This window comes from Leguminivora glycinivorella, chromosome 3 (genome assembly GCF_023078275.1).
Source record: "Leguminivora glycinivorella isolate SPB_JAAS2020 chromosome 3, LegGlyc_1.1, whole genome shotgun sequence".
Taxonomy (NCBI): Eukaryota; Metazoa; Arthropoda; class Insecta; order Lepidoptera; family Tortricidae; genus Leguminivora; species Leguminivora glycinivorella.
Genome location: NC_062973.1, coordinates 18,697,227 through 18,720,395, shown reverse-complemented (window position 1 = coordinate 18,720,395; position 23,169 = coordinate 18,697,227). Strand labels below are relative to the sequence as shown.

General features: G+C 39.8%; 1 protein-coding gene across 1 annotated transcript in view; it reads left to right on the top strand.

Annotated features, from left to right (window-relative positions):
- The window catches only part of LOC125224620, a 186,310-nt gene that overhangs the window by 117,219 nt on the left and 45,922 nt on the right, over positions 1–23,169 (top strand). Inside the window, exons 5-6 of the mRNA XM_048128042.1 lie at positions 13,820–13,856; positions 18,040–18,090. Coding sequence (XP_047983999.1) covers positions 13,820–13,856; positions 18,040–18,090 — 88 coding nt within the window. The remainder of the gene's footprint in view (positions 1–13,819; positions 13,857–18,039; positions 18,091–23,169) is intronic.

The following is a 23,169-nucleotide window of genomic DNA, read 5'->3' as shown; positions in this document are numbered from 1 at the left end:
GTTTCTCTATGGTACTGTTGATATCTGAGGGCTTACAGGAAATATATACTTGTATGTCATCTGCATAAATATGGTATTTGCAGTGCATGATGCGAGACACAATATCAGCCGAATACAATATAAATAAGAGTGGTCCAATAACAGAGCCTTGCGGGACTCCTCGATTCAACTCAGCTTTTGCCGATTGAACTAAAGACCCATCATTGAGACGTACCTTTACAATTTGAGAGCGGTTACACAGATAACTAGCAAACCACATAACTGTCTTGTGATCAAACCCATAGTATGCTAATTTAGACAAAAGCAGATTTATATTTAAACAATCAAAGGCCCTAGAGAAATCTAGGAGCACTAAGAGAGTGCACATCCCTTTATCTTGGGCGTCTAAAATATTGTCTGTGACATCAAGCAATGCAGTCGTCGTGCTACGTCCCTTCCGGAATCCTGATTGGACATCTGGCAAAATATGATTAGTTTCCAGGTAGCTGGTTAACTGAGAGCAGACCACTTTTTCCATAATTTTAGATAGACAGGGCAGAATGCTTATCGGTCTGAGGTCTTTAAGATCAGATGGGTTTGGTACTTTAGGTAAAGGGTTTACTAGAGCCAACTTCCAGATATCTGGGACAGTGGAAGTAAGAATTGAGGTATTTATTAAGTTAGTTATAATATCAACAGTGTAAGGGAAAGTTGAAATGAGCATCTTTAAATTTATACCATCAAAACCCTCAGCATTTGATTTTATACCCTTTACTATTTTAATAATATGATTAGAGTTAATGGTCTCTAGGTGGAAAACAGAGTCATGGTACCTATGGAACTCAAAATAGGTCAGTTGTGAAATTGTGACCCCTGTGGTCCCTGGTAGCTCCAGAAAATACCTATTTAAAATATCAGGATTATTGAATGAAGGAGGTAAATCATTATTCTTCTTAGGTAATACAGTAGACTTCAAGTTTTTCCACAAAGCTCTAGGTTCATTTAACCTGTTATTTATATTTTGACTGAAATAAGCTACCTTTTCATAATGCAAAGCCTTGCTTACCACAGACTTGAGGTCTTTGTAATAGGCCTTTTTACCATCACTTTGATTTTTGTGATATTCTGCCGCAGCACTGTCCCGCAATTTCATCATGAGTTTGATGGTGTCAGTGATCCAAGGATAGGATTGAGTTTTGACCAGGGATGTCTTAACAGGGGCATGCACATTAAATAAACTAAGAACCCGTTGGATAAAAGCATCCACCATATCATTCAGATTGTCAAGGCTCAATATCACGTCCCACCCCATGCACCGCAAGTCCGCATCAAAGTCTTTGTCGCAAATACTATTGAAGGACCTATAGGTAATATAGTAGGGCTTTGACATCTCTCGCTTAACATTAAAGTCGCACACAACAAGACAGTGACCATACAAGGAACCAACATGGGCAACAGTAGTGTTATTGGCCTGCATGTCCGAGCAGACAACATCTATCAGTGTTTGGCTAGTGTCAGTAAAATGCGTAGGCTGAGAAACCAACTGTGATAATCCTGTACTGGTTAAAAAGTTATTAAACTGAGCGGTTTTTGTATCTGTACTGTTCAACATATTTACATTGAAGTCACCAAGTATAATCAGATTATCATAGGTGCGAAGTGAACTAATCGAGTCAGTTATGGCATCAAAAAATAATTGTAGACTCATCCAAGGTGGTCTATATGCTGTACCAACCACTAGCTTCTTACCATTTAGAGTGAATGTAATCCACATCTGTTCAACCAACCTATGCAGTGGGTCAACAGGATGCGGCCAGGTCCGAGCATTGAGATTTCGCTTAACATAAAAACCTACGCCTCCACCGCGCGACCGGTCACCCTGCGGTCTGGGAATATGCCGAAAACTGTATCCTGGAAGTGCCGGAGCCCGCCCCTCCTCGCCCGCCCTTAACCACGATTCATTTATTGCAAGCACGTCAACATCCTGCCTATCTGCAGCCGCTATAAAGTCATCATGATTTGTGCCGAGAGAACCTGCATTGTACAAACCTATTCTTAGTTTTTTCTTTTTACCCATACTTTTGATAAGAATCTTCCTGACAGATGACAGTAGTTTGACATTGACAGATAACATTCCAGCCTAACGTAGACAACAAAAACCACAGATTACAAAAATAGGTATGACAATTACAGTGAGCATTAAGTGAAAACATATTTACCAACATAAGAAAAAATAACCGAATCAAAAAAACATTGCCTTGCCACAGTACAACACTAGATTTAATGAAATTACATTCAACCGCCCAGTCTTCAGACAGAGCTCGTACCAAAAACACGATGTAAGTCTGCTTCGGAGCGTATGGAAAGAGCGGACTTTCCCTCTGCCTGTCGAATAAAGATTCGGCCTCGTCTTGTCCATGAGAACCTCCACTGGTGCTGCCTACATGACTCACGAACCTTATGGAATAGCAGGCGGTTCGTCCGGGTGAGCCGCTCATTGATGAAGATGCGACGCGGAGGGCTTGGAAAATTGTCGTCGGAAAAGGTGAAATTGCGCCGCACCCGGGCGGCCTGCAGCAATTCATCTCGCAGTTGTCGCTGCGCCAACCTAACGACGACACGACGCGGCCGGCCCCCAGCCCCAGAGTCTGCTCCTTCCTCGCCCCTGTTCACTGCCCCAACCCGTTCGGCGAACACCACGTCCCGTTGCTCCAATGTGACACCTAACTTGGCCGCGACGAGGATAACTGTGTGAACAGCATTTTCCCCTTTTGCCTCCGGAATATGACCAATATCGAGGTCAGAGAGCAGCGCGTCCTGATCGCGGTCGTTCAGTTCCAGCTCCAGGCGCGCAACCGTCTGCTGAAGCTCCACCGCTACTCCTGCCGACGACTGGCCATCCGACTCGCTGCCGGCGGAACCCTCAGGCCGCTCCTCCAGGCACCTGACCCTGTCCTCCAGAGTATCTAGGCGGCTATTGATGCCACCCAAGGTGCTGTGTAGGCTGGCCACTTCGACACGCAAACCCGCAAGTTCGCTCCGCACAGCCCCAAACTCAATACGAAGCAAGGACAGCTGCTCCGCAACATCCAGCTGTTGGTCAGCTGGCGCATCATCCTCGTCGGCAACACTCTGCTTCACAGGCGTATTGTCGGAGTTGTCGCGCCGACAGCTGGCCGACTTGCACGTCGGGCAAGCCCAAGTAACAGGAACGCGGGCATTTGGGCCCATGTTCACACAGACTTTGTGGAAAGTCAGCCCACAGCTGCATTTGGCGACACCCGTCGTGCCCATGGGCTTGCCGCATGCCGCAGCGCAGACAACCATTTCGCTCACTACGTGAATAGGGGGCTTTATCGTAAGTCAACCACAACAGTTCCAATATGAGTTACTATATGGCGCTAGCCGTAGCACCAGAGTCTTAAATTTTATAAAGTTATTTCACATCTACCCGCCACACGTAAAATGTCACTTTGATACACAGCTATAAAAAGCACTATAAACGCACTATCCCAGTGCGCGGCAGAACGCACACACTAACACAGGCTAATGAGGCACCAGTGCACACATTGATCAGCGCAGATGAAGGTAAATCGTGAGATTACTATTATTGTGATAACAAAAAAGCGCGAGCGTAACAGTGTGTGTTACCGTCCGTGACGTCACTCGATCATCGTCACTTAATTTCAATGGCTTCACGTATTTTTCTACTATAATACCCACGATCTGTAGAGAGAATTTTAGGGTTGTGAAGCTCAATCCAATGGTTAGGCCCTGACTGTAGCAAGTGCTCAGCAACGGCAGACTTGTTCACCTGGCGATTTTTGACAGCTGCGATATGTTCCTTGACCCTTTCCGCTATGGTACGTTTCGTCTCACCAATGTAGGAACTACCACAACTGCAATCAATCTTATAAACGCCAGGTGACTGGTAAGGCTTCACAACCCTAAAATTCTCTCTACAGATCGTGGGTATTATAGTTGAAAAATACGTGAAGCCATTTAAATTAAGAAGTATAAAAATTTCAATCGAGACGAAGGTTTTAATATCTCATCCACATGGAACCCGGTCATTAGTAAATGCAAGAAGAAACAAATATCGCGGGTTGAAAAACCGAATGTCGTGAGTGTTGTGTGTCGACAAGGTGACATCCCTAGTGCACAAACTGTTCAAGTGGGTAGTCAGGACCAGGTGCGGGTAGTTCGAAAAACTCGTACAGCTAGAAGATGTTGATGTCAACTTCAGCCAGTCTGCTCCGAGACCACGGGGACAATGCCGTCCTTGAAACGTCGGAGGTTAGTGTTTAAAACATAGTAAATACGCGATTAAGTCCCGTTTGCAATTTTAAATATGTGTAAAAATCGTGAAAGTTTGAATCAGTGTACCTCTACGTGTAGGTCAGGAAATGAACGGACGAGACTCCCCCCCCCCCCCTCCCTGTCCGCCGCGCCTTCAGGGGTACGGCCGAGGACTTTGGATAATATGTTGAGCTCCTAACTAACCAAGACAAAGTTACAAAGTCAAGTTTTGTTCCGTTCCGTGCATTTCGTGCTTGGACAAATGTCACAATTTTCAACAGATTCTCGTGATATCTCGTAATCAAACTTTATGAGTATGATTTCTTTTTCTGTCGATTGACTTTATAGAAAAAAAAACAATTTGTAGAAATTTTCATAAGGGACTTAAGCGCCAATAGAGTATATGTCACTTTAGATGATTGTGACTTGACTGATAATAGCCATGGATAATAGCTGTCCAAGATGAGACAAACAAAAAGAAGTCGTGGTTTAAACTTGCAACTATTTAATTAAATCTATATAAAAAAGTACAAAATTTGTATGACACGCAAAGTTCCGTTATTCGCTCTCGTAGAGACAAGTAGGTATTGACACTTGTACGATGATGTGGAGTAATTTTGACACTTGGTCAGTGACGTCGCTCTACTCGTTCGGGAGTCGGCTTTATACGTTCCGTTTAGCGCGAACATACTCCCCGCCCTTGAAAGCTCCTGAAGCTTTCAAGACTCTGCGTCATCTGGGGACGAGAGTAAGCAGATGCGGTTGATGGCTCGACGAACGGTGCCTCGAGCTGTGGAAATATCGGCGACTCGAGGGATGCCATCAGTGCCTGGGAAGATTCGTGCAATCCTGCCGAGACGCCAGTTGAGTGGAGGCGTAAGATCTTCCTTTAGCAGGACAAGGTCGTCTGGTTTGAGGTCCCTACACCTGAGCTTCCACTTCGTGCGCTGCTGCAGTTCAGGGACGTATTCAGAGCTCCAGCGTTTCCAAAAATGTTGCCGTATCTGTTCGAGACGCTGGAATCTGTCGAGGCGATTTGTGTTGGAGTCTAGTAGGCACGGCGAAGGTAACGCGGTGAGTGGCCTACCTATCAAAAAGTGTCCCGGGGTGAGAGGAGCGAAATCTTGGGGTGATGAGCTCAAAGGACAAAGGGGACGGCTGTTAAGGATGGCTTCGATCTGACTGAATAAGGAAGATAGTTCTTCGAACGTTAGGTGGGCGTTGCCTAAAACCCTGTTCAAATGAAATTTAGCCGATTTAACACCGGCCTCCCACAGCCCACCGAAGTTAGGAGCGTATGCTGGAGAGAAGCGAAATTCAATGCCCTTATCGGCCGCAAAATCGACAATACCATCCGTATTAAGTTTTAGAAATTCGTTGATTTCTCTAGCGGTTGCAACGAAATTTCTACCATTGTCGCAGAAGATTTGTTTAGGTTTGCCGCGACGGGAAATAAACCTTTGGAGGCATAGAGTGAACGCGTCTTTTGAAAGTTGACTCACTGCTTCAAGATGGATGCACTTATAACGGAAGCAGATGAAAATACAAAGATATGCTTTGGTTATCCTGCATCCTCGGCCTTTACGATCGGTAATTAAGAATGGACCAGCAAAGTCAGTGCCAGTTGTGTAAAATGGGTAGTCGGGAGTAACTCTCTCAGCGGGTAGATTGCCCATTTTATTGGTAAGAGTCTTACCTCTAAAACGCCTACAAATGAAGCAAATGTGATAAGTACGCCTAGCTAAGTTTCTTCCGCCTATAGGCCATATGCGATCCTTTATGGCACCTAGCAATAACTGTGGCGGAGCGTGAAATAATAGCTGATGCTCTTGTTGAAAGAGCAGCTTAGTAAAGTGGTGGTTCGCGTGCAAAATTATAGGGTGCTTTTTATCGAAGGTGTACACCGAAGCACCTGCCAAGCGGCCACCAACTCTAAGGATACCTTGAGTATCAAGGAAGGGATCGAGTGAGAGAATATTTGATTTTCGATTAAGGGTTTGTTTATTCTCTAATAGCTTTATGTCATTACCAAAAGACTCATTTTGAGAGAACTTGACTAGAGCGTCAAATGATTTGTTTAGTTCACTAACTTGGAGCGGACCGGATAGTTTGTTGTTAGGGTCTCGGCAATTGTTAATAAACCTGTAGACGAACGCTAAGGCTCTCTGCAATCGACGCAGTTTCGAAAAGTTGGAGAAGGGAATGAAAGGTTCCGTGATTGTGACGGTATTCACCTTCAATTCTGGCAGCTCTTGCGGATCCTGCTTGGGGGTGGAGTTCAGCGAAGGCCAGGATTCTTCGGAGCCTTGCAAGAAAGTAGGTCCTTGCCACCAAGCGGAGCAGCTGGCAATGCGGTTTGGTTCAACGCCGCGAGATAGCAGATCTGCTGGGTTTTCCAAAGTAGGAACGTGGCGCCAAGCAGTCACATCAGTTAGTTCTCCTATCTCGCTAACCCTGTTAGCCACAAATGTTTTTAATTTGTTTGAGCTTGTGTTTAGCCACGATAACACGACGCTAGAGTCAGTCCAATAGACATGACGCGATATTTGACAACGGAGGGCACCAGTCACTGAGACACTCAATTGAGCTGCAAGAAGGGCGCCGCATAATTCTAGACGCGGGATACTCACTGGTTTTATTGGAGCAACTCGGCTCTTAGCGCATAAAAGACGCACTAAGACTCGACCTTCAGCGTCTAGAGATCGCAGGTAAACAGCTGATCCATACGCCTTTTGAGAGGCGTCGCAGAAGACGTGCATTTCTACCGTTACATAGTTGTCAATCAATACTCGCCTAGGGATCGACAGCTCGGAGATGCTCTTGATATTGTCAGCAAACTTCTGCCAAGTAGTTTGTATGTCTTGAGGAGCAGGATCATCCCAATTTAGCCCCAAGGACCACAAACTTTGAATGATAAGTTTGGGTATGATTGTGCAAGGAGAGACTAGACCAAGCGGGTCAAATATTTTAAACGTTGATGAAAGTATACTCCGCTTGGTTAGAGTTTCGACTGGGTTCATTTCAATGGAGAAACGTAGGATGTCCACTGATGGATCCCAGTTAAGACCAAGGGTGTCAGTGGAAGAACTGAGCATCAGATTGCCCTCGGTATTGTTGACTTCCGCAGCGAGTATAGAAGGTAGATTAGACCTATACTTTCTTAAAGGAAAGCATCCTGCGGCTAAGCTTTGAGAGACAGACTTCTGAATAAAGCGAAGTTGCTCTTCATCATCATGTCCAGTCAAAAGATCATCGACGTAGAAGTCTTTCTGGATAATCGTTTTGGCTAGAGGATCTTGACACTCTTCACCAATCTGCCAGATGCAACGAGTGCTGAGGAAGCTAGCGCTAGCGAACCCATACGTGACTGTATTAAGTCTTAGAGTCCGCAAAGGCTGAGACTCATCATCACGCCATAGTATGAGCTGCAAATCGCGTTGAGACTCGTGAACCAAGACTTGGCGGTACATTTTCTCAATGTCTCCGGAAAGAACATAGCGATATTGCCGAAATCGAATTAGAATGTTGAAGAGTGAGTCTTGAATCGTAGCTCCCACCATCTGCAGGTCATTTACAGAGAGTCCAGAGGAAGTGCGCGCAGACGCGTCAAAGACAACCCGCAATTTAGTAGACTCACTTTTCTCCTTGATGACAGGATGGTGGGGCAAAAAGAACGCATTGGGAGGCCTCGGAATGGTCGAAGGAGAAAGATGGCCAAGTTCCTCATATTCGTGAATGAACTTGGAATAACGTTCCTTGACTTCTGGCTGCTTCCTAAAACGACGTTCTAGATGAAGAAATCGCTTCTTGGCTGCTGTGTATGAGTCACCCAAGCAGTCGGGCTCGTCCTTTAGGGGAAGTTTGACAATAAAGCGCCCGTCATCTGAACGTTCGGTAGTAGCGATGAAACTTTGTTCGCACAAACGCTCTTGCTCGGTAAAAGCTTGTTTTTTATGAGGTAGGCTCTCTAATTCCCAAAATTTAGCGAGTTCGTCATGAAGGTCGCTTGTGCGAGCAAGGTTGCAACGAATCGTGGAATTAGATTGAATGAATTGTTGGTTGGGTCCTACTACTATCCATCCTAATTTAGAGCTCCGTAATTTAGGATTGCCATCACCTAAAGATTGTTGTTGAGATCCTAATATGTCCCAAAAGAGGTCAGAACCTACGAGAATGTCGATTGGGGACGATTGGTTAAAGTTAGGATCTGCAAGTTCGAAGGGAGCTAGGTTGAGATGGCTGACGTCATAGCTGACCTTTGGTATAGGTTTCGTTATCTGTGGCAAGACTGTGCACGTCAAGATGGCACTGAAGGAACTTCGAAGAGACTGAATTTCTAGAATACAACGATCGACCTTGATACGAACTTCAATGTCACATACACCCTCTAGGTTCTGAGTAAGATTGTTAGGTGTAATAGACGTCAAGCCTAACCGTTGTTTGATGTCTTGAGTGATGAACGACGACTCACAGCCGTTGTCAAGAAAGCAACGCGCGGTAACTACCTTCTTTGTTGTCGGATTTACCAAGTTCACCAAAGCTGTTGCAAGTAGACCCTTAGACGGGGTTGGCAGATTCAACTTTGAAAGGTTGACTTGAATAGCATCTTCACTAGGCCCAGTTTCTTGATGCAAAAGTGTGTTGTGACGCTGCTTACATGAACGACAGCTGCCTGGCAACCTGCAGCGTCGAACATCATGCCCTAGTCTAAGACAGTTGTGACATAATTTTAGAGTATTTGCCTGAGCGAGTCTGTCCTCAGACGATTTGGCCTTGAAAGACGCACTGTCAAAAATACGATGTTCGCCGCCACAACTCACGCATTGAAGTGGCTTGGAACCTGAGGGTTCACTGGTTTGAGCCATGAAGGTTTTAACGCTAGGCAGACTAGGTTTAGGCCGCTGCGGTAAAACAGGCGCGTCCGATTGACGCTTAAATGACTTGTCCTGTTTATTCCGCTGAACGGTTTCAAGGACATCTGCACGACCTTTTAGGAAAGAATGGAAGTTATCCAGCGTAGGCATGTCCGCGAGAGAATTTTTGTGCTCTTCCCATTTTACACTAGTGGTACTATCCAATTTTGACGTCATCATAAAAATGATCAAGGTGTCCCACTGGTCTACGGGCTGACCTAATGTCTTGAGAGCACGCAGGTTCTTGCAAACGTGGTCAACAATATACCTAAGACTCTTATCAGACTCGCGCGTGATAGGTTCCAAATTAAATAATGATTTTAAATGGTTGTTGACTAATTGGCGTTTGTTGTCATATCGTTCGCGTAACAATTTCCACGCCTCGGGATAATTTTGATCAGAGACTTCTAAATTACAAATCACTCGAGCTGCCTCTCCCTCTAAATAGGAATTTAAATAATAGAATTTATGTATGTTTTTAATTTTATCGTTGTTATGTATCAAAGAGTGAAAACTTTCCCGGAATTCCAGCCAGCGATAATAAGTCCCGTCAAAAGTGGGAATTTTAATAACGGGGAGACGAAAACCCATAAGATCCCGGTCAGTATTATGAAGATTGGTCGTAGTCGAGTCATATTCACTTTCGCGGTCGGGGTTATTTCGCTTAAAATTGTCTAAAATATCGCGGGCCGTGGCAATACAATGGTAGAAATCTTGTTCTATTAAATCCCGTTCGGTTAACTCTGTGTTTAATGTGGCTTCATTTAATACTTCGATATCATCTTGCAAAGCCTCAAAGTCCTTAAATAACGCTTCAAAATTACTTAATTTGCAAGTTAATTTGCCAATTTCCACTGACGAAATAGTACTGTCTAGTGGCAGTGTAGATAGGTAGTTCTTAAATTTAGTTAAACGTCCTTTAATCGAACTACGTTTTACCAATAATTCCCTTAACTCGCCCATAGTAACAAATTAGCAAATTAGTACGTGCAAAAAAGTTGTTTACTTCTTATAAGTAATAGGCATACGCTCGGTCCTCGTTCTGCTGATGCTGCAGTTGGCTGTGGTAGGCGAAACTGGCCCTTAGTAGCAGGCGGCCGGCGACGACAGATGCACGCTGCGCGAGCGCTCGGGAATAGGGAAATGCTGGAATAGATTGTTGAAAATATATAAGTATATAGGAAGCGTTATGTACTTTAGTTTGTGCGAAAGGCAGGCTTAGTGAGTGACTACGTGAAATTAACCTTTAAATTAGATATAGGTATAACGAAAAGCAACAAAATTAAATAATAAAGTGCAATAGTGTAAAGTATAATAGTGCAATCGTTTATAGCAAATGAGATCTTAATTATTGTTTGTACGCGTATTTATTAGCAATGTAGGCGCGCAGTGTTTATTATGTTGTATAACGGTAAAAGTTGACTTTGCGTGTTTAATACTAGAAATATTAGTTAAATAGTGAATTTGTATAAGTGAAAGTGATTAAAATGGATAGCTAAAGTGCTAGCAAATATAAATGAAGTGGCTAATTGATTGAAAGTAAATTTGATAGCCCAAAGCAAGTACAAAGAAGTAGGTTCTCGATTCTAGTCAGATCGAAGCGATAGTAAGAAGGAAGGAAAGAAATGGAACGGGCTCACTTTTTATCTAGGTGAACCAATGCTGCGGTGCTGGTAGCTCGTTGCTGGCCGGCTGGTCCCGGTGAGTCCAAGTTGTCCTTTCAAATAGTCCTTGTAGTCCTCCGAAGTTGAAAAAAGTGGATAAATAGCTCGTAGCTCGATCGTTCCTCGTATATCCAGGGTGAGCAGGGTGGTAGACTGCGCCTTTGTAGACCGATTTGGTATTTTAGTGGTGAGCGCCCTTTGACCTCCTGCTCTCCTTTGTCCGAAGCAGTGATTATTCGTAGTTCTCGTCGTGTAAACGGTCGCCAAATTTGTCCAAGATGAGACAAACAAAAAGAAGTCGTGGTTTAAACTTGCAACTATTTAATTAAATCTATATAAAAAAGTACAAAATTTGTATGACACGCAAAGTTCCGTTATTCGCTCTCGTAGAGACAAGTAGGTATTGACACTTGTACGATGATGTGGAGTAATTTTGACACTTGGTCAGTGACGTCGCTCTACTCGTTCGGGAGTCGGCTTTATACGTTCCGTTTAGCGCGAACAATAGCTTTCTACGAGTATCTATGTAGGTACTGTTTTTGTATTTCATGACGAACTTCTAAAACATTAAGTACTAAATGTAAAGAAGCCTTGAAATCCTCTGCGCCTAAAAATATACAAGGCGAACTTTGTGAGCCGCTATAATTCTTGCCCGCAACTTTATTGGGATTTGTTTGGTTTCCCATAAGTATTGTACAAGATTTATTTTTGATTAATTGTAAAGAAATCATGCTGAAAGTTTCATTGTGTACAGTCAACGTCAGAGTTAAATAATTATACTAAGTGCAGCTTGCTTACTGTACCTACCTATTTACTTATTAAACAAAGACAGCTGCACGTAACCTTACAAACTTTATAATTAAAGGAAAAATGTAACGCAAATAAGTTCAGAACCTGCCCGGAGCGGAGCGATATAATTTTTCGTATAATTTAAGATAAATTATTTTTTTACTTAATTTGAGAATAATATACGGACATATTAAACATATAAACTAGGTCACTCACGTGTAATTAGTCGAAACTACGTGTTAATAGACTAATTTCAATGGCCACCCGGTACCTTTCTTTGAACCACAAATTTTTCTTTCACATTTTTGACATTTGATTTGAAGTATGTTGCGATGTGGCTAAGACGTATCGTTTGCCAAATCTAACGATTAATTTCGAATTGGTTGAATCGATTAGGCCCTATGTACAAGGAGGCGCTTAAACAAATATACGATTTCTATCAACTTACTGAAATGTCATTTGAATCAAAATGACAGACTCTGCCACAGCACTAGTCTAAAAATAAAAACCGGCCAAGAGCGTGTCGGGCCACGCTCAGTGTAGGGTTCCGTAGTTTTCCGTATTTTTCTCAAAAACTACTGAACCTATCAAGTTCAAAACAATTTTCCTAGAAAGTCTTTGTAAAGTTCTACTTTTGTAATTTTTTTCATATTTTTTAAACATATGGTTCAAAAGTTGGAGGGGGGGGGACGCACTTTTTTTTCCTTTAGGAGCGATTATTTCCGAAAATATTAATATTATCAAAAAACAATCTTAGTAAACCCTTATTGATTTTTAAATACCTATCCAACAATATATCACACGTTGGGGTTCAAATGAAAAAAAATATCAGCCCCCACTTTACATGTAGGGGGGGTACCCTAATAAAACATTTTTTTCCAATTTTTATTTTTGTACTTTGTTGGCGTGATTGATATACATATTGGTACCAAATTTCAGCTTTCTAGTGTTTACGGTTACTGAGATTATCCGCGGACGGACGGACGGACGGACGGATAGACAGACATGGCGAAACTATAAGGGTTCCTAGTTGACTACGGAACCCTAAAAATGAATGATAAATGACATAATAAGTAAATCCTGCGTGATAAATTAATATCGTAAAATACTCACTAACGAAGATCCGCAAAAATGTAACATGTGTAAGATTATTTTTAAAGTAAGCGAGATATTGTTTTTTAGTACTTGATTTTTTTTAATATTATTACAGGATTTTATTTAAAATTTCATTAGGTTGCGCGAGTTTACGTTTTGTGGACGCTGTCATGTGTCAAAAAGAGGTTCTTACAGCTCTGGGACAATAGTGGCAATGTTTTGGCCCGTCTCTCCTATGTTCCTGTGGGATAAGCTACCCACAGGAACAAGGTATCTTATACACGCCTAGATTGCTTAAGGGCTCCTGGCCCCGTAGCCGAATGGCATTTCTCCGACGCCAAACGAAAGCGATACGCCGCTGGCTCTGTCGCGCCAATACGCAAGCGCGACAGAGATAAATATCTACTAGCGCTTCGTTTCGTGAGCGTTTCGTGAGCGATTGTGCCATTCGGCTAGCCACCCTGAACTTTCGACGAACGCAGCAGCTGTTCTGTCCTGGCTTCATGTGAGGGCGGGAAATCGTCTTGACCCGGTTTATATGTTTAAAACTTAATGTCACTGTCTCACGGTTCACGGTAGTTTCCTATTTGTAGATATTTACGTACTAACCGGTGACTCATTTTAGTTTCTTCGTAATCAATCATTCAAAAAAAGAAGCGTCTCTGTAGAGGTAGTATTTATAGGTGTAGCATAAATGTCTTACAGTCAAGTTCCGCAGTATTCCGCACAGTCGGAAACTTTCGACACGATAAGAAGACGAAGTATACAGTTTCATGTAACAGAAGCAATAAATTAAACTGCAGCTTATATACTTTTCCCCTGATCAACATTGTTTCGGAGACTTTTAAAAAATTACTTGTATTTCGGTTTTTACCACCCTTTCAAGTTTTTTCTTTTGCGAATTTTGTCATGTCGAAAACGTCAATTACAACGATGATGGATTGGAGTACATTGAAGCTAATATTTAATTTGTGTGAAAAATTAAAAGTTAACCTTTAACCTGTTGCAAGAGATACCAGGGTTACGAGAACATAAAAGTATGTACGATATAAAGTAACATACATAACTGTTTTGTTTCAGGATGTGCCTGTGGAAGAACTAGAAAAATTAAAGGCTGGTGAGTTTTTCTTTTTTAATATTTATCATCTTAATTTCAACAGGTACTTGAAGTAAACAGACCCCGTAGTCGAATGGCCGCCGCAGAAATTTAGTCTGGCTCTCTCGCGCAAGAGCGATAGAGATAGATAGCTACGAAAGAGATATTATCATGAGCGTTTCGTGAGTGTTTGTGCATTCGGGTACGCACACGGTAATGTGACCGTATGTGTTTTCTTAAAACAACATTGTTATACTTATAACACTTCTGAGTTCGATGTATTAGTGCACGATCAGCACGATGTACAAAAGGAAACCGAAAGTTTTTAAATAATCTGTACAATCAAACAACAATGTCGTGTACATTCACATAAAATATGCATAAAAATGATATCATAGTTTACGACACTAAACATTTTTAAAAATCTATGTCTGGAGGCCTATATCAAATGCTACGTTTTCTCTCAAAAGAGCAAAATAACTCTTTTATTCAAAATATCAGATATTACTTTACTTATAAACTGACTCCAGCATCCTTAAATACCTGTTCAAATTTGCCTCTGGAACTCAAGACAAACTCGTTTTGCAACAGCCCCGCAGTAAATATTTACAGCTTAGCCTGTTTGAACAGGCCTGGTAATTTACCAACTTACCAATGCAGACGGAAAACAACTTTTTGGATACAGTTAACAGTGAAGCAAAGTTGCTGCTAAGTTTGTACACGAGAATAACTCGGGGTCTGCTGAAATAGACAACTTGGTACCTATTTGTCTCAGGTAACTTTAGAGAATTTCATTGAAAATGTAGGGTATCTGTCTGACAAATGTGCTAAAGAATAACGATGGATATTAATGAAAAAGCTAAGTCATAAAATAATATACTGAGTAAAATTTAAATTAAGGCTAAGACATCGTAAATTCTAAGTCGGAGTGATAAAATGAGAATACGAGAATTTGACACGATGTCTCTAAGTCCCTACGTAATTAGATATTGGTAAACTTCAGTGGATCTATTAGTCCATTAAAGTTCGTAACCTTGAACTGCAGTTCAAGCACCTATTATAAGACAAGTCGTAAGTTTGTCCAAGGTGTCCCATTTACATAATTTTCTGGACAACTGGGTACTTCAAGGGGAATGTGCACAGGTTGTTTACCATACAAGTGCTTTTGAGATTTTATAGAGTACACGCTTGGTCTCTTTTTAGGGTTCCGTAGTCAACTAGGAACCCTTATAGTTTCGCCATGTCTGTCTGTCCGTCCGTCCGTCCGTCCGTCCGTCCGTCCGTCCGTCCGCGGATAATCTCAGTAACCGTTAGCACTAGAAAGCTGAAATTTGGTACCAATATGTATATCAATCACGCCAATAAAGTGCAAAAATAAAAAATGGAAAAAAATGTTTTATTAGGGTACCCCCCCTACATGTAAAGTGGGGGCTGATATTTTTTTTCATTTTAACCCCAACGTGTGATATATTGTTGGATAGGTATTTAAAAATGAATAAGGGTTTTCTAAGATCGTTTTTTGATAATATTCATATTTTCGGAAATAATCGCTCCTAAAGGAAAAAAAAGTGCGTCCCCCCCCTCTAACTTTTGAACCATATGTTTAAAAAATATGAAAAAAATCACAAAAGTATAACTTTATAAAGACTTTCTAGGAAAATTGTTTTGAACTTGATAGGTTCAGTAGTTTTTGAGAAAAATACGGAAAACTACGGAACCCTACACTGAGCGTGGCCCGACACGCTCTTGGCCGGTTTTTTATATATTTTTTTGCCCATAAAGCTTTGATAGTGTGTCATAAATGTCATAAGTAATTATTGGGATTTGGGATATGAAAATTGTTTTGTAGTCTTAAAACATTCCGATATTTTGTATAAAATTTACCAGGACTGAACCATCTGAAGTTGTCGCAAAAGAAGTAGGTATCAAAACATTTTATACAGTTCTTTTCATCGAAACCTGAAAACAAGTTCGTTATTGTAAATCTTACTGGATTTTATAACCATAATAAAAATCCTTACTTGTAACGTTAAGTTATAATTAAATTAATATTCTTATGTAAGTAATGTTCCACATTTTACAAGAAACGAAACAAGAACAAAATATTTATCTTCAATATCTGACTAAAACAACCACGCGTTCGCATTGTTAAACAACACGAGTAAATCAACAATAGTTATTTGTTATACAAGGGGGCAAAGTTGTATTTTAACGCCGAGTGTGGAATTGAAAAACGAGCAAGTGAAAAGATTCTATAGTTGAACCACGAGCTAAGCGAGTGGTTCGAGAATAGAATCCTGAACTTGCGAGTTTTTTAACACACGAGAAGTAAAATACATTTGCACCCGAGTGTAACACAAAACTTTTCCCCTCACTATAGCGAGGAAACTACAACGCAAAAAATGCGTTTATCACTGCTTCCAGTAGTTCCGCAGCAAATCATCTTTATTACTATATTCACCTACTTTTATAAATTTTAAAGCAGTTAATTTGACTTTATTCAAGGTCAAATTACTTTACCCACTAGTGGATAAAATGCGTTTTTACCCGCTGGTATTAAAGGACAAAACACGTGTTTCCGAGCTAGTGAGGGGAAAACAATTTTAATTATAATTAGGTACTTATGTTGTTAGAAGATCTCAAACTACCTGTGTAAGTTTCAGCGCAGTTTTAATTAGATAATTTATAACCTATATCGTCACTACTTTTAAAAAATCTCGTATCTCACGCTGTTCCTCAAAGTTAAAACGCAGTAAGTCTATATGCATTCCATACATACTTACTACAATTTTCTTTTCATTGACAGACGAAGATACAAGTTTTTTTAAAAGTAGTGACGATATATACATTCATAAATACATACATACATACATACATACATACATATGCAATCAGACAATCACACTAACTTGGTAATTAAAGGGTTGAAGGAAGACGCAATTGTGACATTGCAGTGACAGGTTGCCAATGCCAACCTCTCGTCTACGCCACAATTTCTACTTATGTAATGGAAAATCATCTGCAAGTGACTACTTGAGCCTTTATACAGATATGATAACTTGAAGAGTAGTTGAGTAAACAATATTTCAGAGGCTCAGGTCCATGGACCTGACAACAGAGGGTTGTAATTGTTGTAAATACGCTATCGATCATTATCATGGGAGGACGCTCTTTTCTTGACGATAGGTACGAGGGTTGCTCCGAAAGTTGTTAGCTGCTCAGGCTCTACTCATGCGATTTCAATAAATGTTATACTATTATGTAGAATATTTCAATATTATAAAATAAATAAATATTATAGGACATTCTTACACAGATTGACTGAGGCCCACTGTAAGCTCAAGAAGGCTTGTTTTGTGGGTACTCAGACAACGATATATATAATATATAAATACTTATATACACAGAAAACATCCATGACTCAGGAACAAATATCTGTGTTCATCACACAAATAAATGCACTAAATGCCAATCTTGGTGAGTACCATAGAGATTAAATTGCGGCAGCATGGCCAGCGTTTTATTAACTTGTAATTGTATTAGTATAGTAGGTAGAGAAGTTTTATCACCGTACTTATTACGAACAACGTAATATTATCTTACGTTGAGTATGAACTTGGAATTTGTACAATTTTCATTTAACTCGATGTATTCGGATTGTTGCAATGTTGTTTCAATTTTATTCCGATGTGATGTGTCAAAAGTGACCTATATAGGAAAGCCAAAAACGTCACTTTTGTCTGCGATATACCTAGTTATATTCGGATAAGTATTTAGCTAATTGAATACGCCTGTATATAATTACTAGATTTTGACTGCGGCTTCGCTCGCGTCATAAAGAGACAAAAAGTAGCCTATGTCACTCTCCATCCCTTCAACTATCTCCACTTAAAAAATCACGACAATTCGTAGCTCCGTTTTGCCGTGAAAGACGGACAAACAAACAGACACACGCACTTTCCCATTTATAATATTAGCATGGATGTCATTACATTAATTACCTAAACCTTCTCAGCTTAAGAATTTTGTTCTAATATTTTAAAAATGTATGTAAATAAAACCATCATTCTATTATAACGTTGGTGCAAGTGAATGATTCTTTACAATCCTTAATATTTTCTTATTTTTCCAAGATGGTATCGGAATTGGCTTGGTACTCGTTTAGTCTAATTTACTATTTACTTAAATCTTTCTTCTTTTACAGCTGAACCCGGCAAGGTGGAACAATCTTCGCATATTGAATATCACAGTCTTGGTAAGTAACAAATCTCTCCTAATAACATTTTGATTCAAACATATTGGAAACTAATGTAAGCAATTGAATAGCCGTCTGACAAATCAAAATTGGCCTCCTTTACAGTAATTGCGGCGTAAAAACGACCTTTACTCATTAGGTACTTATTTTACAAATTATATTTGTTATATATATGAGCAGTTCCCGACAACTTTGTACATCAGCAATTCCCGTCAACTTTGTACAATGCCACGTCATCAAATTTTAATTGATCCTATTTTGTTACCAACATTTAGTAATATAATTCGACTTTCATAAGATATATACAGGATAATTGTTATAATTAAGAAAATATAGATACTAGAGAACCTTAATGTCGAAATAAAACTTAATAAAATCTCAATTCATCAACAAAATCTTGGTAACAAAATAGGAATTAATAAAAACAAATTTAACTTTTCCCTTAATTTTTGTACAAACTTTTCGAGAACTGCTGACATAGCCACGTCAGCAAATTTTAATTGATCCTATTTTGTTACCAACATTTTAGTAATATAAGTCGACTTTCCTAAGATATATACAGGATAATGGTTGTAATTCAGAAAATATAGATACTAGAAAACCTTAATGACGTAATAAAACTTACTAAAATCTCAATTCATCAAAAAAATCTTGGGAACAAAATAGGAATAATAAAAACAAATTTAACTTTTTCCTTAATTTTTGTACAAACTTTTCGAGAACTGCTGATATACCTATTGGCTATGCAGTGAAGACCAAAACTATATTAAATTAAGGTAAAGTATTATCAATTTATCCCAGCTTCATCCAGATCTCGCTCAAAATCATCGAACAATAATTTTACTTATAGTTAAAAGCCGCAACAAATCGGTTTAGTCGCAAACATATATAGCCAGCGCTAAATATTATATTGCATTCCTAAATCACATACAGGGCTAATAGTATATATAGGTAAATAAGTTTTTTGCAAGAATTTCATTTTTGGTACAAGCTTTTATCGCCGGCTGTACCTTTCTTTCAACGGTCATCTACTTCTCTTCGAGACGTTTCTAAGAACCCCTTACTCGGTGGGGATACGAAGTTTCATAACAGAGTTCCTATGATCACCTTTCTGCTCCATCATCGGATCAGCTCCATGATACCATAATATTGCATTGTCACGTTATTGACATTATGTGTGCAAAATTTCAGCTCAATCGGAAACCGGGAAGTGGGTCAAATTTAGCTTACTTATATACGTTTTGACCCAAACTAACATACTAACAAGGCAAGTTGAATAAAAGCTTGTAAAAGTGCAATTCCCGTTAAGTTTGTACATTTGGATCACGTCTCCGATTTTGATAAAAATTAGTAGGCTGATAAGAGTTCATGATGCTGAGCAAGATCCACTAGGTTTCCCAAAATGTCCTATGTAGTTTGTATGAAACCTTCCTTTTCTGTTACCAGATTTCTATACATTTTCGGTAACAAAAAAGGAAAGTTTCATACAATCAACCTAGGACATTTTAGGAAACCTAGTGGATTTGGCTCAGCATCATAGACTCTATCAGCCTACCAATTTTTATCCAAATCGGAGACGTGATCCAAATGTACAAACTTAACGGGAATTGTTTAAATACGATTTTTACCCGAGTTGAAACACTCAGTATACTCGCAAACTACTCGCACGTACACTCATTTATTTTAGCACGAAGTTAATGTGTGCTCAGGCCCCGTAGCCGAATGGCATTTCTCCGACGCCAAACGAAAGCGATACGCCGCTGGCTCTGTCGCGCCAATACGCAAGCGCGATAGAGATAGATATCTACTAGCGCTTCGTTTCGTGAGCGTTTCGTGAGCGTTTGTGCCATTCGGCTAGCCACCCAGGCATCCACGTCGTTACGAATAGCGTTCGGAAACTTCGCCTCAAGTTTTAATCTCTTCATTTTGCTTGATCATTCTGAAGTTATAGTGGAATTTGAAGTGAATTAAACATTTTGCTTTAAATTACTTGTTACATAAGTTATTTCACCAGTACGATACACTACAGGGGACAATCTCGACTGGACATGTTTATATTGTACTTATATACGGTACGCGTTTTTAGTGGACACAATTGGAACTGTAGTTAATGATGTAAGACATGCAAAATATTTCTATTTATTACCATGTTGAAATTACCCGCTCATCGAGATTGCTGCTATTTGCTGATAGTTTTTCCGGCAACGCCGAACACTGGTAACGTGGAAAGGTTATCGGTTTCGTATAAACAAATCTTCTTATACTCGCCTGGCTTTATAAAAGTCGAAATACCGGCACGCCATTTTCAGCTTCTACAGAGCCAGGCGAGGTTAATGCAAACTATTTAAGCAATAAGATGAGATCTTACGGTAACCGATAACCGATGTCATACAAATGTAAGTTCATAATAATATTATGTGGTCACTTTCACTTTTAGCCTCAAAATACTTAACTGAGAAGTAGTGCACTTTATTTGAGTCATCAGCCAGGTCAGCTAAGCATTTCAACATAATTTCTCTTTGTAATAGAAGACTTTTTATAGACACAATGTTTTTATTTAAAATCTTAAAAAATGAAATTAATAGCCCAAATCTACTACAAAATATTATGTTTAATGTACCGCATCGTTCCTTACGTCCTCGAAATTTGTTTTATGTGAGTTTCGCACGTACTAATTATTCTAGGCATACTTTTTTCAAACGTGTATCTAAAAATTACAATGAGTATTTCTATGACATCGATCCATTTATGCATTCACTTCCAGCTTTAAAAGGACTTATTAGATCTAAACTTTTGTTGTTAAAGTAAATTTATCATATGTTTTTCTCCTCGCAAAGACGCATTTGCATGTTTTTGATGTATACCCTACTTTTTAAAACATTTATGAACCTCCAGGTCTTTTATACCTTATACATGTTTGCTACCTATGTTATTTGATATATGACTGTATGTGTTCTGAACAATAAATTAAAAAATTAAATTAGTGCATAAAGACTAACCGGGAATATATGAGCATTGGTGAAAAGCTTTCGCACAATAAGGCTCCGCCATTCGCAAGGCAATATCGGGGTCAATCAGAAACTCGAATTTCATAAATAGTATACCTGCCTATTTTACTTACAGTACAGTTATAGATTTATGTAACATTGCCCCTGACGAGTTTTTAACATCGTCTACCCGTGCTTCGAATTTTATATCTATCAGAGAAAAACAAGTTACGCAACTTATTGAAACAGGGCGAACACTTAGCCCCTAGTCAAGTGTACAATCATTGCCGGTCCGTAACGTCGTATCGTAGTCATGTCTCTCTAGCACTCTTCCTTATTGGTGCGACCATCGCGTATCGTTTGCCATGGAGCGACAACGATTGTCCTCTTGGCTAGCGGCTTTGATCGAGGATTGATAATGTCACATTATAGCGAGGTTGTTATGCTAACACTGATAATGGCTTTGCATGTGTTAGGACGCCCACTGGCTACTATGTTAACATTGGGTTTACAGGTATAATAGGTATGTACGGTCTAATAAGGCATATGTAAGTAATGTGGGTGAAAACTGTTATGTAGAGTCAATAGTCAGATTTATCGATTTTATTAACTCTTCGGTTTACTCTTGCAACAACAATATTTTCAAATAATTAGACCCCACAAACTTACAATAACAAATATTTTGCTTTTATGCAGTTTAAAGTTATGCAGTTTAATTTTAACATTGTAACATTGTGATATTAAATAAAGCCATTCTATGTCTATGTCTATACAGGTTATAATTTAACATCTTGGATGCAATAAATAGATATGATATGATATTATATGATAATTTCACAGCAGCACAGTATAAAACCAGTAATAACTCTTCTTACAAACTTCACGCCGCGCGGTGTGTCCCCCTCCCTCCCCTCGCATGCGGCGAAAACATGCGAAACTGGTGATTATTGGGCTGGACAGTCGGGGCCGCGTTTGCGCGCTGTGTTGACGTGTTGAGTTCGGGAGAAAATGACGTCAGCACCGAAGACATATTTTCGTTACTGTAGTGTTTATGGGTGTATGGAAAGTTCTCAAAATGCGGAAATGTCATTCTTTAGAATTCCTAGACACCCAGAAAAGTAAGTGGTTGTTATATATTTGCAGTGTTAGGTACATTATTGCTTACGTAAATGGCGTAAAAGTGAGATTTAAAGCTAGAATGACACATTAAAATCAATAAGGATTTATCTGTAACGACATTTAGGTAGATGCTGCGATCTATCTAGCTCGAAAGTTTGGTACCTACTTAAATATTGTGCAAACATCTATTCAAACATTTTATGTAAATATGATTTCGTCAGTATTTAAGAAACAAATACGTACTTGAATCTTTATTAGATAAAAAGGTAGAAAGAGCGTTGGTACTAGCATAGCGCCATACACAGTTACTAATACGAGTAGGACAGTAGGTACCTACGTTTCTAGTTCAAACGAATCTTTTTTTATTGTGATGGATTGGGTGTATTCTAGAGAAAACATATAAAATGAACACTTAAATTAACGCTTTTGCAATTATTGTTACACAATCTACTATTGCGCGTATGAGAGTAATATATTTATAATGATTTTTTGTGTCTTCAATACTGACTAATGTGGTGTCATGACGTGGTATTGTTATACTAAAACCTACTTACAGTTAATAGTACCTATTAGATTTACAACAACTTACATTGTACGAAGTCGATTATAGTAACGTTGTACAACCCTGCGTGACCTTGCGCAGTAGTAACGACCGCGCCGCCGCTGCCGGAGATTAACTACTGATATATCCTTATACTGTGACAGCAGTAGGTGTGGCTAACAGCTCATTATGAAAATTCTAAGTAGCACCTCAACTTGCTAACAAATGACAATGCGAACTGGCCCCGTAGCCGAATGGCATTTCTCCGACGCCAAACGAAAACGAAACGTAGTCTGGCTCTGTCGCGCCAATACGCAAGAGCGATAGGGATAGATATCTACTAGCGTTTCGTTTCGTGAGCGTTTCGTGAGCGTTTGTGCCATTCGGCTACGCACCCTGAACAGATTATATTATGTCTTGTTAAATAACTGT